Genomic DNA, 19,248 nt, shown 5'->3' with positions numbered 1-19,248 from the left:
TATGATACATTTAACCAATTCAGTTGAGGTATAGAGGAAATAAATACACATGCCCGTTTTGGAGATCATGGAAATATTGTCAGGTCTGACTGTATGGATAGATGCTGTGCAAACCCCTTAATACATGCAGTATCACAGTCACCTTCTTTCATGAAAACACACTTAGTACAGTTCATGAGGTTTTGTCATAATAGTTTTCATCAGGTAGCACAAGGCTAGTGTGACCTTATAGACCTTTACATGCACAGCAAAGCCATGACGATGCAAATACAAGGACTGACTTTATTAATTAAGGCATAAACGGTGGTAGCTATAGGTCCTTAACCCTTTATGGTCCATCTTTATAACAACAAGCTTTGGTGGTGACTTCAACTTGTGTACAGTTTACTTATACATTCACTATAGCAAGAGGTAATGTTGGTGCACATGATATGTGTAGAAACAGTAATACAACATTGGTATCTCTGCTTTTACTACTTTCAATCCGATGATGTCATCACAGCTGGGATTTTGGTGGCACAGGACCCAGCCATTTTTCACCTGGGGAAAAAAAACAAAAAACAAAAACAAAAGAAAAAGACATTGGAAAACACTCAATGTTAAGGTAAGTTCACACAACAGATTTTGCCACTACAAATACATAGCAGAATTCCCTGGTATTACAAGCTGCAGATTCACCATTGATTTCTCGTTGCAGTGATAAAACCCATGTTGAAAATCCATATTGAAAACAATTTCACCTATGGTGTAATTTTCCTTGGTGCCAGTAGGGGGCGACGTAACATCTATGAATTTTTTTTTTTTACATCTTCATTTAAAGTGATTTACCTGCAGCCATCCATATTGGTAAATCTACAGCAAAATGATGTTTAAGTATACTGTAAAATATGTAAAAAGCTGCTATACAGCAGTGGAACAATGAGTGACATGCCGGCCAATAAAACATATATGTGCAATATAGTTAATCACATAGTCCATTCACTACATCAAGACAAAAAAAAACAATAAAAAAGACGACTTATACTACTGTAGTACTGATTATACTGACCCAGCTGATGAGCTAAAATTTCATACCGATCAGATCCAAAAAACAATTGTGGCTTTTGATTTATATGAGCCACTATGGAGGGCATTCCGAAAGCCTGCACAGCAATGAAAGAAAACAAAAAACACAATCGATGGAGGCTAAAATATGAATGCAACGTTAACAGGACACATTATACTATATAGACATAAAGCAATCAGGTCTGTGTTCATTACATCTGGCCATGGCTAGCAGAGGAAAGCACAGGGTTTATAACAGAGGCAGCAGAATTTCATGTGTAGAATAAAAACAAACAAATATACACACACACATACATACACACACGCACACACACACAGTACACTTGATGTGATTGCTGCAGCCATGTTGACAGAGGAGCGGAGAGGCATAACTGGAGTGACGTGGGAGAATTGATAACTAATTGTTATTTTTAAAGCTATCAAGTTCATGGGATATTAAGATTTGACAGCACGTTGCCCCTTTACAAAAACGTATTCAGGTAAGATCAAATTATCACTTATTTACCGCATTGGTGGCATCTTCTAGATTGGGGAGCTCTACGCCCAATGGCAAGAACAGTGGACTCCGCTCACGTTTACTCCAATTAAATGAATAGGAGCTGATCTGCCATTACACAGTGTACAGAGCCACGCTGTTTCAGCTTAGTGCACTATTGATATGTAGCTAATGCCAGAGCTGATAACACCTGATCAATGGGATGTCAGTCCTTCACCGATCTGGTATTGACGACCTATCCCTAACCTCCATTATGGATATCATGTATAATTACCGGCTCTAGATATACATTGCACTGAGCTGTAGCAGCGCAGCTCCGTACACTGTGTAATGGCAGATCGGCTCCTATTCAATTCATTGGAGTGAATACGGGAAGAGTCCACTGTTCTGGCGTTTGGACATAGAGCCCCCCCTTTTTCTGCCAATCTAAAAGACATCACCTATCCAGCAAATAAATTACAACTTATTGTTATTCAAATACCATTTTAAAGAGGAAGAGCATATAAAGAAAAATATGCACCCAAAAACCAGATTGTAAGATTAATAGGTAATTTATATTAGATCAAAGGTTATAAAAAAAGAGCATACAATAAAATAGATAATGACAGGAAATGGCCCAGAAGCAGGAGGCAACTCAGCTACATAATAACATTGAAGGTAATGATACACAAATATGTAAAAGGAGAAACACGTGTGCATGGTGCGATCAGGTGTTGCCAAAATAGTAAGCGACACTAAGTGAACCAGAAAGGAACCAACACACCAAATGTTGAAAAGTTGCAAGAGGAATATTAAGTATAACTTGTATAGGAGCATGGTTCTGACTCCCCAAGAAGACATTGTAGCCGAAACGCACGTTGGGGTGGTGGCACCGAAGCTCCAAGGTAAGCCATGCTCTCTATACAAGTAATAATGTATGGGGGGGGCCTCAAATGTGGCCCTAGATTTCAAAGTCACATATCGCACTCCTGTCAAGGTATAGTCATAGTGTAGGCACATATTGTATGTATGACTTTTACACAGCGCTGTGTGTGGCTGGTGGCTTCTTCATATATTTTATATAGCTAAAAAACAGGGGGAAAAAAAAACACAGAAGTACCCCATACATATCTATCAACATTAACAAAATACTAACTTTTGGACATTGTGATATCTTTACAAAGAGGAAAAATTAACATTGACAATGCTCATAATTACCCCATATGTCAAAGCTTTGTCTGTTGTCTCCTTCAGCTTATTCTTGATTTCTGGTGAGGTGATTGTGGACAGTAATTTTTTAGCCAGGTCTTCAGGCACTCCAGCTTTCTTAGCAGCCTAAAAAGTTAAAACAATTAAAAAAATAAAACAATGAAATAAAGTAAATTATTTTTGGAGCAGAAAATCAAAAGTAAAAGGGCATCTGTCTCTAGGTTCAACCCTCCTAATTAATCGGGCACAGAAATCTTTTTCAGTTTATTTGTATACGAGAATCGGCTTATCAGGGCATCATTTGATCCAGGGGCGGACACTAACAGCTTGGGGCCCCCCTCCTTTTATGGTGACAAAACTACAGAGATATTATATATAGCCACACAAATACATGTATATATCTTACATTGTCTCCTTTATTATGTATGTCGCCGTCCCTTATTACACAGTGCCCTCTCTTGTTATGTACAGCACCATCCCTTACATATCAGATTATTTATAGTGCGCCCTGTCTTTATTACATACCATCCTCTCTTGTTAGATGTATAATGCAATGACGGCTGATGTACCACGGGAAAACTTCTTTGCTAATGGAGGAGCTGATGGACTGGTCTGGTCACCGGCTCCTCCATCAGCAGTCATTTTATATCTAAGCTAGGGGACTATGTAATAAAAGAGGGCGCTTTGAATAACAAGAATAGACTATGCAAGAGACACTGCTTTACATTACAGCAGAGGAAGCTATATAATAAGGGACGGCACCATATATAACTAGAGAGGATGGTACATAATAAGGGACAGTGTTATACATAATAAAAGAGGAAACTATGTAACTAAGGACAGAGCTATACATAAGTGAGTACACTATATACTAAGGGACTGTGCTATACGTAATAAGTGAGTATGTGGCGCCCCTGCGGGTCCAGTAGCCACAGAGGTACTGCACCTCACCCAGAGGTGTGGTATGCCACGACCAGGTAAGATGAGGACACCTGACCACACTCCACACCTGCATCCCACACCCACTTAGAACAGCAGAACACCCTCTATGGCCCCTGCTTGGTTCATAAAGAGTGTAGGGAGGTGGGCGGAGCTTAGGAAAAGAGCGGGAGATTTGTAGTCAGTTGGAGAGTTCCCTCAGAGGGAGGGGAAGTGAGAGGACGTGTTTGGAGCAGCTCCTGTCAGGAGGAGCTGCTGGACGGATTGGCTTTGAGGGAAAGAGTGGTTGTTTTAGAGGCACGGGTGGAGAGTGCTCCCCGTGGGGCCCGTCCCACGCTCAGGTGGGGGAGGAGAGAAAGCGAGCAAGAGAGAGAGAGAAAGCGAGCGAGAGAGAAAGCGAGCGAGAGAGAGAGAGAGAAAGCGAGAGAGAGAGAGAGAGAGAGAAAGCGAGAGAGAGAGAGAGAGAGAAAGCGAGAGAGAGAAAGCGAGCGAGAGAGAGAGAAAGCGAGAGAGAAAGAGAGAGAAAGCGAGAGAGAGAGAAAGCGAGAGAGAGAGAGAGAGAAAGCGAGAGAGAGAGAGAGAGAGAAAGCGAGAGAGAGAGAGAGAAAGCGAGAGAGAGAGAAAGCGAGAGAGAGAGAGAAAGCGAGAGAGAGAGAGAAAGCGAGAGAGAGAGCGAGAGAGAGAGAGAGAGAAAGCGAGAGAGAGAAAGCGAGAGAGAGAGAGAGAAAGCGAGAGAGAGAGAGAGAAAGCGAGAGAGAGAGAGAGAAAGCGAGAGAGAGAGAGAGAAAGCGAGAGAGAGAGAGAGAGAAAGCGAGAGAGAGAGAGAGAAAGCGAGAGAGAGAGAGAGAAAGCGAGAGAGAGAGAGAAAGCGAGAGAGAGAGAGAAAGCGAGAGAGAGAGAGAAAGCGAGAGAGAGAGAGAAAGCGAGAGAGAGAGAGAAAGCGCGAGAGAGAGAGAGAGAAAGCGAGCGAGAGAGAAAGCGAGCGAGAGAGAAAGCGAGCGAGAGAGAAAGCGAGCGAGAGAGAAAGCGAGCGAGAGAGAGAGAGAAAGCGAGAGAGAGAGAGAGAAAGCGAGCGAGAGAGAGAAAGCGAGAGAGAGAGAGAGAAAGCAAGCGAGAGAGAGAGAGAGAAAGCGAGCGAGAGAGAGAGAGAGAAAGCGAGCGAGAGAGAGAGAGAAAGCGAGAGAGAGAGAGAGAGAAAGCGAGCGAGAGAGAGAGAGAAAGCGAGCGAGAGAGAGAGAGAAAGCGAGCGAGAGAGAGAGAGAGAGAGAAAGCGAGCGAGCGAGAGAGAGAAAGCAAGCGAGCTAGAGAGAGAGAAAGCGAGCTAGAGAGAGAGAAAGCGAGCTAGAGAGAGAGAAAGCGAGCGAGGAGAGAGAGGGGAGAGAGAGAAAAATAAGTTTCAGGCAAGGAAATTCTTCCAGGAATGCTCAGTGTCAAAAAGCGGTCCGTCAAAAAACGGATGGCAACGGATCCGCCGCCCATAGGCGACCATTATAACGAATGGCGGATCCGTTGCTATCCGCAGACAAAAACGTTTCATTGTCCGTCCACTGAAGTCAGCGGACGCCAAAATTTTGGCAGATCCGTCAAAAAACGGATCCAACGGATAACCATCCGCCAAAAAAAATGGCGGATCTGTTTTTTTTGCAAAACGGTGGATTTTGACTGATGGCAACAAACGGAAATGTGAAACAGGCCTTACCTGTAAGGCTATGTGCACACGGAATATATGCAAGGTTTTACAGTACAAGCAAAGCACAAGTACAAGCAAATTTTAAGTCCCCGATAGCATCACATTGAATTGTGAGATGGGGGGGGGGGGGGGAGGACGCTATCAGAGGCTTAGCACCCTTCTCCACGAGAAAATTAATTTCACATCCATATCTTATGTCCTTCTCCCCTCCACCTGTTCATAAGACCATTATAAGTCCCCCTTACTCCCATCCATCATTGTCCTCTTCACCTCCATCATTGCACTCTCCAACACCCCATTGTTCTCCCCACCATCCCATCATTGTCCTTTCCACCACCTCCATCATTGCCTTCTCCCCCACCACCTCCATCATTGCCCTCTCCAACACCCCAATCATTGTTCTCTCCCACCACTCTCATCATCATCCTCTTCCACTATCCCCATCATTGTTCTTTCCACCACCATCATTGCCCTCTCCTCCACACACACAATTAAAGCATCACCCACCTGTAGACGCTGCACGCGCGCGCACACACGCACACAGAGCACCACTCACCCTCTTGGCACATTTCCCACAGCATCACCGTCAGTTTCCTCTCTCCAGCACAGCCGCGTGCTTAATGATAACATCATCCAGCCGCGTGACTGACAGGAAGTGCGGGCAGGAAGCAGGACGGATCCTTGCAGCTCCGCTTCGCTGCCATTTTTTCTAAAGGCAGCAGAGCTGCAGGGATTGCTCCCTGCCCACTGCACATGAGGGCAATCTGGCCAGGGGCCCCCCCGATGCCGGAGAAACGGTCCAGATTACCCTCATTATTAGCCCCCTCCACCTCCGGGCCCCGATGCAGCCGCACCGGATGCACATGCGGTATGTCCGCCACTGATTTGATAGGATCTTCTATGACCAGTATATTCGTATGAACGGCTTAGAAGGGTTGATTCTACTAACAAATGCCCTTTACAATCCAGTGGGACTGAAGATACTAGAAAGATTTTAGAAAAAGTTGTGTTACATTTCAATAACTAAATAAATGATCTAGAACTTCCGAGAAGATGCCTACAAATGCTTACTTTCTTTTGTGGTGTGAATATAAAAATAATAAAACATATGGCGGAAAATCAGTAAATGATGAGTACATTAAATCATTGACAGTTACACAATTCAACAACCACGTTACACACAAGCTAAAAATATAGAAAGCCACATAGACAACTTTATACTGCCGTATGACAGAATACTTCCATTGTATGACATCTGGTGGATTTTAATTCAGAACACAAATACAATAAAATAAAACAAAATTCCCCGTGAAATCAGAGGCATCGGGAGGTGCGGCAGACCATAGAGAAGACAGGCTGTAACATTTCCAATTACAGGAGGCTTTATTCTTACCTGAAGTATGCTCTCTGGTTCTGTGATGTCTTTATCCTGTAACAAAAAATGCAGGTAAATCAGACTGATCAAAGGCACAAGGGAACAAATTGAATCTATGCAAAAAAAAAAAGAAAAAAAGACTGAAAATAGAGGTTTTCCTCATAAGTTTTTCAATAATTTGAAAAATTGGTGCATTTTTGTGTGACAATATTTTTTTATTGAAGTTAATTTGTCATCAGATTTTCACTACCTCATCTGAGAGCAGCACAATGCTGGAAAAGAGACCCTGAATCCAACAATGTGTCACTTAGTTTACTGGGTGCAGCAGTTGTGACACAGAGTTCTTAGATGTAGCAGAGCTCAGAAAGCTGCCCCCCGTCCACACCACAGTTCTCGATCTACATTGTTTATTGACAGTGAGTTGCTCGTCAGATGAGGGTGAGTTGTCGATCTAGTAGGCATGTGAGCACCTGCCTAGGCAATGATAATGTCCTGGTAATAAAACCTTCATTGTAAGTAAACACACAGCCTAACAAGTGACATCGCTAAACTCAGTGTTGTAGCCCCTACTTCTTGCTTTCCTCCGATCACACAGCAAAAACCTGTTGACAGGTTCCCTTTAAATAAAGCGATTTCCTTATAACGCTGATAACTGATGATTCCAGTTTAACTGGTACAAGACAAAAGTTTCTTTTTCTATTAACATCATAAAAGTAAAGTGAATTGAGCCCTATGGACTGGATCTTAGAAAGCACATGATGCAACACCAACCTCAGACCAGATCCGCAGCCACAACTGCCGGGAGACCTCCTCGAGGAACTCTGGATGTGACATATCCACAGCTGTCACAAACCGCATGGCTGAAAGGCTCCCTGTAAAGTGGAGCCAAAAATATGAAAGACTAACTTTTGAAGGAAGAGAGAATATATTTTTTTTAAGTGGATTGCAGCAGCGCAGTATATTGCATCAGTTATAATACTCTTTTTTTCAAAGCACCACAACAGAGTTTTTTTTTTTTTTTCAGTGCTGGAGTGGTGCAACTAATGTAAGGTCCCTGACCCTTGTATTATACTCACCTGACACCGTCTTCACCTTTTAATTGGAGCTGTTCCGGTCCTGCGATGCCATCTTGTGACTGCTGCTCTGACTGACCAACAGTCAGAAATATCAGTCACAAGTTCTCAGTGTAAGTCTGTGAGAGCCAGAACAAGGCTCAGACTTACATTAAAAAGTGACTTCCGGCTCATCAGGCAAACACCGGATTAATCCGGCAGATCACAAACACCGACCTAAGCGGTAGTGATAAAAAGAAGACGACGGCAGGTGAGTATAATACTGAGGGCAGGGACCTTAGATTAGAAGCACCACTCCATCACTGCAATGAAAAAGGCAAAGAACGCTAGGGTGCTTTAATAACACTTATGGTTTATATAATTCTTGCATATGTAAAACTATTGTGATATTTACCTAATTACTTTTATATGTAGAGAAAAGAAAGTGCTGGACACAGTATATACCATTTTCTGGACACCAATCTTTCACCAAAAATTGTACCCCTCGTCAGGGCTGTGGAGTCGGTAAGCCAAACCTGCGACTCCGACTCCTCAATCTCCCTTACACCGACTCCCACATATATTGCTTATATTTAAGTGAAAAATTTATTGTAGTACAGTGTGAACATCAGACATTAAATCATTTTTATGATACAATAATCAAGATATTTAGATAGAACATAATATTTATTGGAATACAACTTTAGAACACAAAAAAATAATAAATTGTAAACACGTAATACACTATGTAATAGCGATTACATATATATATGTAATCAATATTACATAGTGTAATGTATGTAGATTACAATATATATATGTAATCTATCACTATAATAAACTATGTAAGTGGCAAAAACCAGTTTCAACAAAAACATACTAAATAACATTTGTGCAGTCTATGAATTTGTTCTAAGAAATAGAATTGCCTCCATCAGATCCTCCTTCATAGATGACCTCAAATCTGACCTAATAATTTTAAGGCTAGAGAACAACCTCTCTACACTAACTTGGGTTGGAGGCAAAGCCGTAACCACATGGGCAGCATCTCTAACAATTTCCAAGTATAAAGGAATTGCCTCATGCACAGTCAGTTTTGATGAACAGTTGAATTTTTCTATTTCTTTGACAGCAAGTGAAACATTTTGCTGAAATATGGTCAATCTGCTTGCTCTAGGAGACAGAGTGAAATCTTTTTCCTTGCAGCAACGCTTTACCTGCTCCATATCATCCAAATACTTGTCAAAGTCAAACTCCTCATCTGATGAGGATGAAGATATGGCAGCAGTAGCACTGTCAGGACCCAAGTCCTCTTGCGCCTGGCAGTCCTCCTGTAGGCCACTCATCCTAACTGCTACCTCAGTCAGAGCTTCTTTTCCTTTAGTAAGCCGTTGATCATCAAGCAGTATACGATGACTTGGGTCCACATAAACAGCTGCCAGAAAATTTTTATTTCCCAATAGCTGTGTCTCTCCATTTCATTCAAGCAGAAATGCCATCTGCGATTAAACCTCCTCTTTGGGACAGGCAAAATGGCAAGTTCTTCCACTCCCTTCTGAAAATGCCAGGAGTTAAATCCTCAGCTTGTAATTTTTTAGTCACGGTAAATGGGTGATTAAGCAATTCCTTCAATTCAGCCACCTGTGTCCATTGACCTTCATTTAGGGTTACCTGAGGGTTTGCCATATCTATAAGAAACGGTTTTAGTTGATCAACAATTGCTCTTTTCCAGGACGTCTCTTCAAGATGGAATCAATTTTAGGGGTTCTGGCGGCAATAACCAATTTCCTCACTTTTCCAATCAGATTTCCAGCATGTCCCTCTTGCAGACTATCTCTTATTGCCAGCTGCAGCGTGTGCACAACACAGCGCATGTGATGAATATGAAAGTGTTTTGAAGCAGCTTCAACAAGATCATCTATTTCTACAGTATAATTTTGCTGTTCTTCTGTTGTAATATCTGTTTGTTCCTCAGTTACATGAACAGCACTGTGGCCTTCCATCTCAAACATACTGAATCCTAAATGTTCTTCTAGCTGTTGTTCATTACTCTCATTCATCAGTGTAATTGTACTTATCATGTTTGCAGCATTGTCCGTTACAATAGCAAGAACCTGTTCTTTTTTGAGTTTGTAATCTTGCAGAACTTTTTTCACTAAGGCCTGGAGAAACTGGCTACTGTGATGAGCTTTAGGCCGGGGTCACACTAACCGACGCAAAATACTGTCCGTAGTTTACATGCGTAATACGGATGAATGACCCCTAAATAGTGCTCCGTATGTCATCCGTAAGCAAGGTGTGGTTGCGTATTTTGCTCATGTCTGCATCCGTATGTAATCCGTATGGCATCTGTATGCAATCAGTATGGCGAGATCTTCTCGCCGCCTTGCAAAATGAACATATAATGGAGCCCTATTACAGGGTTTCTAACAGAAATGAAATAATAGATATAAACACATAGAATGTATATAATATATATATATATATACACACACACATCATTGAGACAAATATATATATATATATATATACACACATTCTATGTCCCTGACTAATAATTAGATGAGGGTTTGTGTGTAAAATTTGGGAGCTGTAGTTGTTATTTTAAGGGGTTAATTCGTTGTTAAAAAATGCGTGGGCTTCCCATTGCCCTGTAGCGGTGGCGAATGGGTTAATCTAACAAAGGGTTAATGTCAACTTACAATCGTATGGTGACATTAACCCATTAGCCACCACTATAGGGCAATGAAATTAAATGCTTTACTGAATGTAAACCATGTGTCATTTCATGTCGGGTTGGGGAATGATTTGATAGAAGCCGGCAATTGAATTAGAGGCTATTCTGCTATGAAGAACTCTGTGAAATATATATATATATTTGTCACAATGACATGTATGTATATATATATATATATATATATATATATATATATATATATATATATATATATTCTATGTGTATATATCTATTCTTTCTTTATTAAACCTGTCAGTGTGAGTTTACTGTATAGCGCAATGAATTGCCAGCTTTTGTAAAAGACACCGGGTGCGTATTTCTCGCCGGCTTTTGTAAAGACACCGGGCGCGTATTTCTCGCAAGTCACACATCTGGTCCGTGTGTAATGCGTAGTTTTAGCGCACCCATAGACTTGCATTGGCGTATTACGGGCGTAGTACGCTGACAATCGCAGCATGCTGCGATTGGCACGGACCGTAGAATACACCCGAGAAATATACGGGTGTTGGGAGCAAACCCATAGAGAATCATTTGTCCGTGTGTAATGCGTGCTTTTAACGCCTCTCACTCGTCCGTATTCCTCGCCAGTGTGACCCCGGCCTTAGTATCTTTTACTGCCAGCGTGTTGGTAACAATTTTTGTTTCCACAAACATATCGAATATAGATGGCAAAATAGTTCACTCTGTGACGTGTGCAGGCATCCATTTTAAGAAACACGAAGCGTCTTTTAAGAGTCTTTTTAAGATCTTCCTTTTGTATAAGGGCTTCTTCAATCACTAATTGTCTAATACTTTCTCTTTCCAGAGAAACACCAAGTTTGGGGGCCATTTCTCCATTAAGAGCTGTAAAAGCTGGTCGTGCAAATAGTGATAATGGTACACCGTCCTTCACAACAAGCTGTATGAGCTGTCTTTTAGACATATCTGCTGTCATTGTTACAGTAACTTTGTCACTTACAAAATATCTTGTTAATGATCTTTGCGACGTTCTTTCCTCCTCCTTTGCCTGGCAGGAAGTGTTAAGGGTATGTCACACTAAGAGATATTGCTAGCAATATCGCTATAACTAGTGATGTAGCAGCGATATTGCTAGCGATATCTCTGTGTGTGATACTTACCTACGACCGGCTCCCCCGCTGGTTATCGCTGATCGCGCGAGAACGTTCAGGACTGTTTCTCGTCGTCAGCTTCCTGCGGCGCTTCCTGCTGTGACGACGAGCGACGCGTGGAGCCGGGCGGGAGGACGCAGGATCGCCGCGTCTGACAGGTAAGTAGCGATCCCCGTCCCCAGCGATGTCGCTGGTGAGATTTGCCTGTTTGGCAGCTCACTAGCGACCACTTGGCGATGTACCAGCGATCCTGACCGCGTCATATCGCTGGTCGGGATCGCTGGAACATCGCTAAGTGTGACAGTACCTTTAGTCTGTGTGTTATCCGGCTTTCATTCTTTTTGGTACAGATATGATATGGATACAGATATGGATAAATAGATAGATAGAGCAGATTTCTAATCTGCTCTTGATATTCAAAACATTAGCTATGGGCTCAAAAACCTTTCAGGTGATGCCGTTTTTTTTAAAAATCTGATCTGCTTTTGCAGCTGAAAAATGTATCCACAAAAAACGCAGCAAAAACGCTGTGTGTGAATGTATCCTTAGATCAGGAATAGAACAGCCATTTATAGGACATTTCATAACTTTCCCAAATTCCTATGAAAAAATATTTAGCACATTCTGCATTGAATTACTGTACGCAATTATAGCAGTCGGTCCATTTTATACCGACTCCAACTCCGACTCCACCAAAATGAGCACCGACTCCGACTCCACAGCCCTGCCCCTCCTGTTAGAAAGGACTTCAGACATGTCAGATATATGACTGAAGTTATGGTTAGGCCGGGGTCACTCTTGCAAGCGCAATGCGAGAAAGCCGCGCGAGTCTCCCTCCTCAATACCCGGCACTCGAAACGTGAGTGTGCGGCTGCATGTCTCTCTATGCCACTGTCGGGAGTGTCAGGTATTGAGGCGAGAGACTCGCGCAAGTTTCTCACATTGCACTTGCAAGTGTGACCCCGGCCCTAGTGGGAGTCTGCGTACCAGGGCTAGAATAAAGGGGCTGCAAATCTATTCCTCTTCAACAACTTTGGGCTCGATTTAGGAGGTGTGAAGTCATGTCACAGACTTTCATTAGAGTCTATAGCCCCTGATTGCCGCTCCTGTATGGAGCTGGTGCTAAACAGATTACTATCCCATTTCCTATATTGCTAATAACAGGAATCCAACAGAGCAAAGGACACCTTTTACCCCATGAAACCTATGGCAGAATGCTACATTATACTATTCTATTTCATATTAATAAACAAGCAATAATAACAGAATGAAAAAATCTACTAAGAATCCATTATGACTGCAATCAAAATGAATTGACTTGATTTTGCACCCAATGGACTATCTATTGGAGTGAAGGACAGTAAAACTAACCTTTCTTAATAACAACATTAAAGAAGTCACTTGGCAGCCGTAAAGGAACTTGATAAAACTCAGCCATTCTTTCCAAGTCCTGAAACATGTACGCTCCTTTATTTGGAACCATGGCAGGTGCGGAGTTACCTGTTTGAGAATAAAAACAAACTCATTTCTGGTATTTTGATATATCCTCACATTGTAGTTTGATTATGTCTCTGACTGGGCAACCACATGCAGCAGTTCAGCAGCGTCTTCAGCTTTCGTCACCAGGGACGTTCATCCTAGCGAGCCAACCATTCATTGATGTGATGCTTCTGCCAGGGCAGGAGCTGTTGTTCTGGGTCACAGAGTAGATTTTCCTCTGTGATGGACATTTGGGCTTAATAGGGCATGAGGATACCCCACTTCTAATTTATCTATTGCCCCTTTAAAAATTAGGACAAGATCTAATCCAATCCAGGATGGGAAAAGCTTTGGTAATTTCACACGACAAAACCCAATCCCAACTCTTGCTCCAGATTTACATGGAGTTTTTATAAGGTCATGGGTATGCATCATTTTTATTTTTCCATGTATTGATACAGTGCAAAAATGGATCCAACAAAGAGAATCCACTTAAATTTGACTGCAACATCAACAATTGCATTGGTGTTCCTCCCCTTTTCCACCAAAAAAGCAATTTGGGAAACCACCGTAAGGCTGGAGTCACACTGCCACCGCACTTCACGGACTGGCCCGGCACTTCTCCAGACCTGAGCATGACAGCATAATGGATTACTATGCAGCTGTCAAGCTCAGGGCAGGAGAGGTGCCGGCCATGGCAAGTTTTACGATGCGATTCTAGCAGGAGAATTATGGCAGTGTGACTCCAGCCTAATAAGGAAAAAAGGGTCTATAAAACTGATGGCCTAGCCGGTGAGGACCACTGCGCAATAAAGGATTGTTTATGCCGGATACTTGTCCACTCCATGCTCTACTTTCCAGAGTAACTTACCAGATGCAGTGATTAGTCCTCCAAGGAACCCAGGGCGAAGACTAATATCTACATTCCATATGTTCTTGTAACGTAACAGTACCTGTAAAAAAAATACACATTAGGTAAAACAGCAATTTTACATTATTTTAATAAAAATACAACGTTTTAACTTTATTCTGGAGGCAAGTATAATTATAGTAGCAGCAAAATTAAATTTCTATGTTTTACTAATATTCCAAAAACCTTTAAAAAAATATATCGCCGCATTAAAAGACTCATAGCATTTATATGTTTCTCTCGATGGAGCTTCCTCGCATTGCGACAAATTATGCCTGAGGTCATGATGCTGAAGAGCATTTTATTAGACCTTGCAACCCCTAGGGCCATTATTACGTCCTCAGCTGCTGTGGCAATCCAATGTCACTAGAGATCGGTGAAATGGGTGGAAGATGGAGCCCCCTTCCTCTAAATGCATAGATGCCACTATTGGCAGAAGCGCATACGGGGTGGAGTGTAAGGAGTTTTCTTCCATCCCAGTCCTTGCGGCAGAATATCGGCAATCGATTAGCTGCACCTGTATTATCACGTATGTACGGCTATTAGAGGCAAGGGGTTATATGGTGCCTCACTCGAGCAAATGAAAGGATAGCTCATAGGTGTGATTGTACGGGTCAGGTACAGACACATACGAAGAACACAAAAATGAACAATGCCCATAAATAACCCTGCACTCCACAGCAGTAATCCTTGAGCACCACAGTGTTCCTACAGGACAAGTGAAACAAGTTCCAGTCTTGTAAATGTGAATTTGACAAATAGTAATCCATTTCCAGATAAGCAGAGTCTTATTACAGAGTGTAATGTAGACGTGGTGACATAATGAGGAACAGCACTACAATTCCCCAATACGTGTTTTACCAGACTGAGTAGTAGAAATAAAGTGTCACCGGGTTTCACCCACTCGTGCTCTCACATACAGCTATCGCCATGTTTCCAGGGAGGCGGCGCAGGACCCATAGTTATAAGAAATAAAAAATAATAATAATTGAGGGCACAGAGAGGGCAATAGTCCCCACACTAAAAGCGTGGTGTGCTGGGTGCCGAAGGACAGACCCCGTACTGGGGAGAGTGGACAGGGTAACGACTCAACACTACGTGCGCATGAGGGGGGCGGTCGCTATCAGGGCGATGACAGACCCCGCGCTACACGTGGAGGACGCGCTGTCAAGGCGACGACAGACTCCGCACGGGGGAGTACTGGACAGGGTGGCGACAGACCCCGCACTACGCGTGGGAGGGCGGCAGTGCACAGGGCGACGACAGACCCCGCACTACGCGTGGGAGGGCGGCAGTGCACAGGGCGACGACAGACCCCGCACTACGCGTGGGAGGGCGGCAGTGCACAGGGCGACGACAGACCCCGCACTACGCGTGGGAGGGCGGCAGTGCACAGGGCGACGACAGACCCCGCACTACGCGTGGGAGGGCGGCAGTGCACAGGGCGACGACAGACCCCGCACTACGCGTGGGAGGGCGGCAGTGCACAGGGCGACGACAGACCCCGCACTACGCGTGGGAGGGCGGCAGTGCACAGGGCGACGACAGACCCCGCACTATGGTGGGACAGGGGGCATGGACAGGGTGACGTCAGACCCCGCACTATGGTGGGACAGGGGGCATGGACAGGGTGACGACAGACCCCGCACTATGGTGGGACAGGGGGCATGGACAGGGTGACGTCAGACCCCGCACTATGGTGGGACAGGGGGCATGGACAGGGTGACGTCAGACCCCGCACTATGGTGGGACAGGGGGCATGGACAGGGTGACGTCAGACCCCGCACTATGGTGGGACAGGGGGCATGGACAGGGTGACGACAGACCCCGCACTATTCGTGTAGGACACAGGTAATTCGATCGTAGCTTTTTGCTACAGAATCTTCATTGCAGGTCAATGCTTTGGATGGCACCACAGACAGGGAAGGCTCCTTTAAGAGATTCTTTATACAGGTTACGCTATGCAGGACACCTTGCGAAGAGCTCTCCGTGACGTATTATGTGCCGCAGTACACAAAACCTCTCACCTCGAAGCCCAGCCAGGAATAGGGGGAGACCACATCATAGAACAGCTCCAGCACCTTCCTCTTAGACATGTCTGCTGCTTACACTGCAGGGAGCATTGTGGGAAGAGACAGCATTGTCCTCCCGCCTCCTGTATATGTCTGACCTTCTGAGGTCTGCTGATAGTGAAGACCATCACTGCCATCTGCTGGCAGCTTTCACTATTGCACAAGCTCGGGGTAGATGGAGGTCACAAGTTTGGAGTTGTGTTAAGAGAACCTGTCACAGAAAAACGCTATAAACGCTGCGGGGAGAAAACAAACTGCGGCCCAGGCCCTGACACAAGAAGGGAATAAGAAACCGGCTTCAGCCTCGTGGCCCAGACTGAGACTCTGCATTGGGGCTGTCAGTCAGGGCCGGGGTGCGGCTACAGCTCTGTGGTCTCCGAGCCATGACTGAGCCAGCGCCACGGGCGCCCCCGTGACTGACATGGGACTGCTGCTCCGGAGAATAAACACATGCTGGCATTGCCTGACTTCCCTTCATGTGTTGAGGCTGTGTATAACAATCGCAAAACCTGCAGCAGCGAGGACTCAGCGTAACATACGAGCACTCCCCAAATACTCCGGTAAGCGTGCTTGACTACCGATGAGTTTCCATGGGCTGCATTACCTCAGGATTTGCTGTGGATGCTGCGTACAGCCGCACCGTGGTTTCACATTTGCGTTTGGAGGCGCAGCGGACACTCGCCATGAAGCTCCACCTATGGGCGCATGCCGCTGCATGTGGCCCGCTTACCCTATCTTTAGCATTGGGTCCGCAGGTCGTGCGCAGGTATGCGTTTGCCGCCGCATGCGTCGTTTTGACGGTGCGGCGACCCGCGTCAAGCGCAACGTGTTGCATTTTGGTGCCGTCGCTGCACCATCAAAATGACACATGCGTACCCAATGCTAATGATAGGGTAAGCGGGCCACATGCAGCGGCATGCGCCCATAGGTGGAGCTGACTGGAGGAGGCGTGGCAGGGGCGTCCGCCGCGCCTCCAAACGCAGATGATCCAGCATAGTGAGGGGATTTTATGAAATTCCGTCTCCACTATGCGTCCGAATATGCGGGTAACACACCCACTAATCCGGACATGCGTGCGTCTTTTTAGACCGCAGCATGTCTGTTTACCTTGCGGAGACGCTCAGCCTACTCTATGGATACGCTGCGGCGATTCAGGATGTGTTCAATGAGCACATCCGGAATCACCGCGTGTACAGAAAGGGGCGAGGCTTTAGGCGGAGTGGGGTTTCTGCTCCGTCCAAAGCGCAAGGAATGCGCTATGTGGAAACGTACCCTAACAAGTTATCCGACCACATTCGCTCATCACTACTGTGTATGTCTGTATGGGCATGTAGCAGAGCTGTGTATGTCTATACGGGCATGTGGCAGGGCTGTGTATGTCTATACAGGCATGTGGCAGAGCTATATATGTCTATACAGGCATGTGGCAGGGCTGTGTATGTCTATACGGGCATGTGGCAGAGCTGTGTATGTCTATACGGGCATGTGGCAGGGCTGTGTATGTCTATACGGGCATGTGGCAGGGCTGTGTATGTCTATACGGGCATGTGGCAGGGCTGTGTATGTCTATACGGGCATGTGGCAGGGCTGTGTATGTCTATACGGGCATGTGGCAGGGCTGTGTATGTCTATACGGGCATGTGGCAGGGCTGTGTATGTCTATACGGGCATGTGGCAGGGCTATATATGTCTATACAGGCATGTGGCAGGGCTGTGTATGTCTATACGGGCATGTGGCAGAGCTGTGTATGTCTATACGGGCATGTGGCAGAGCTGTGTATGTCTATACGGGCATGTGGCAGGGCTGTGTATGTCTATACGGGCATGTGGCAGGGCTATGTCAATACGGGCATGTAGCAGGGCTGTGTATGTCAATACGGGCATGTGGCAGAGCTGTGTATGTCTATACGGGCATGTGGCAGGGCTGTGTATGTCTATACGGGTATGTGGCAGGGCTGTGTATGTCTATACGGGCATGTGGCAGGGCTATGTCTATACGGGCATGTGGCAGGGCTGTGTATGTCTATACGGGCATGTGGCAGGGCTGTGTATGTCTATACGGGCATGTGACAGAGCTGTGTATGTCTATACGGGCATGTGGCAGGGCTGTGCATGTCTAGACGGGCATGTGGCAGGGCTGTGTATGTCTATACGGGCATGTGGCAGGGCTGTGTATGTCTATACGGGCACGTGGCAGGGCTGTGTATGTCTATACGGGCACGTGGCAGGGCTGTGTATGTCTATACGGGCATGTGGCAGGGCTGTGTATGTCTATACGGGCATGTGACAGAGCTGTGTATGTCTATACAGGCATGTGGCAGGGCTGTGTATGTGTAGGGAAGGTGACCTGACGGACGGACGGACTAGTCAGAGTGAAGAAAGATAGGTTTGCACAGTGTAGGTAGGAGACAGTGATTACAGTGGGGAAACAACTAGAAAAGTGTAGTGGATGTGCAGTACCTTGGGATGACCATTAGATGGCAGGGTGGAGTGTGAGCAAAGGACTTTACAGCAGCTTAGGGCTTTAGAAACCGTTGGTCATGGGGGGCGTGGTGACAGTTAGTGACAGTTTCAAGGAACCGGGGAAGTTATAAATACTGAGGGAGGGTTCCAGAAAGTTCCAGTCCCCAGGGGGAGCCCAGGTGACAGGAGGACTTCGCCAGTCTGTGTGCCCTGAGGAGAATCCGACCAGGGGGACTGAGGAGAGGAAACGTCAGGGGGTGGTCCTGACAGGAAAGATACCGCAGAAGAGACGAGGCAGTGAGTGCCATATACCGTATTTGACACGACGACTGACCAGTGAAAGCGCTGTTGGTTATTGGGCCTAGGGCGGCCACAGTGGCGGACCTGTCAGGAGCGTCGAACAAGTGAAGGAGGGACAGTACGCATATGTACGTCCCTATTGTAAAAGTACGGTGTGTAAACGGCTCTGGAAACGGAGGGCCGATAAGTGAAGAAACGTGCGGTGTGCTGCGGAGGCCGTCAGGCGGACGGCAAGTAATGAAATAAACTTGGACCTGTTGCACCCAGAATCTGCCTCATCGAGTCTCTGTTATCATCTCTGCGCGGTACAAAAGTAGGACCACCCCCCCCCAGCTCGGCACCCCACCACCGACCCTACATTTGGCGTAGTCGG

At 45.3% G+C, this 19,248-nt stretch overlaps 1 protein-coding gene across 1 annotated transcript; it reads right to left on the bottom strand.

Moving 5' to 3' along the window:
- Positions 1 to 268: 268 nt before the first annotated feature.
- On the bottom strand, positions 269 to 16,225 carry LOC141051372 (glutathione S-transferase kappa 1-like). Its single transcript, XM_073548310.1, has 8 exons — positions 16,068 to 16,225; positions 14,002 to 14,083; positions 13,023 to 13,151; positions 7,525 to 7,625; positions 6,772 to 6,807; positions 2,759 to 2,875; positions 1,049 to 1,142; positions 269 to 540 (listed from the first exon to the last, which is right to left on the bottom strand). Exons 1-8 carry the CDS (start codon positions 16,134 to 16,136, stop codon positions 497 to 499), a joined length of 672 nt encoding a protein of 223 aa, XP_073404411.1. The 5' UTR covers positions 16,137 to 16,225; the 3' UTR covers positions 269 to 496.
- Positions 16,226 to 19,248: the final 3,023 nt, after the last annotated feature.

The sequence above is a fragment of the Dendrobates tinctorius genome, unplaced genomic scaffold, assembly GCF_039654945.1.
Source record: "Dendrobates tinctorius isolate UK_male_01 unplaced genomic scaffold, ASM3965494v1 ptg000156l, whole genome shotgun sequence".
NCBI lineage: Eukaryota > Metazoa > Chordata > Amphibia > Anura > Dendrobatidae > Dendrobates > Dendrobates tinctorius.
The sequence above is the reverse complement of the archived record's forward strand: the minus strand, read 5'-3'. Positions and strand labels throughout refer to the sequence as shown.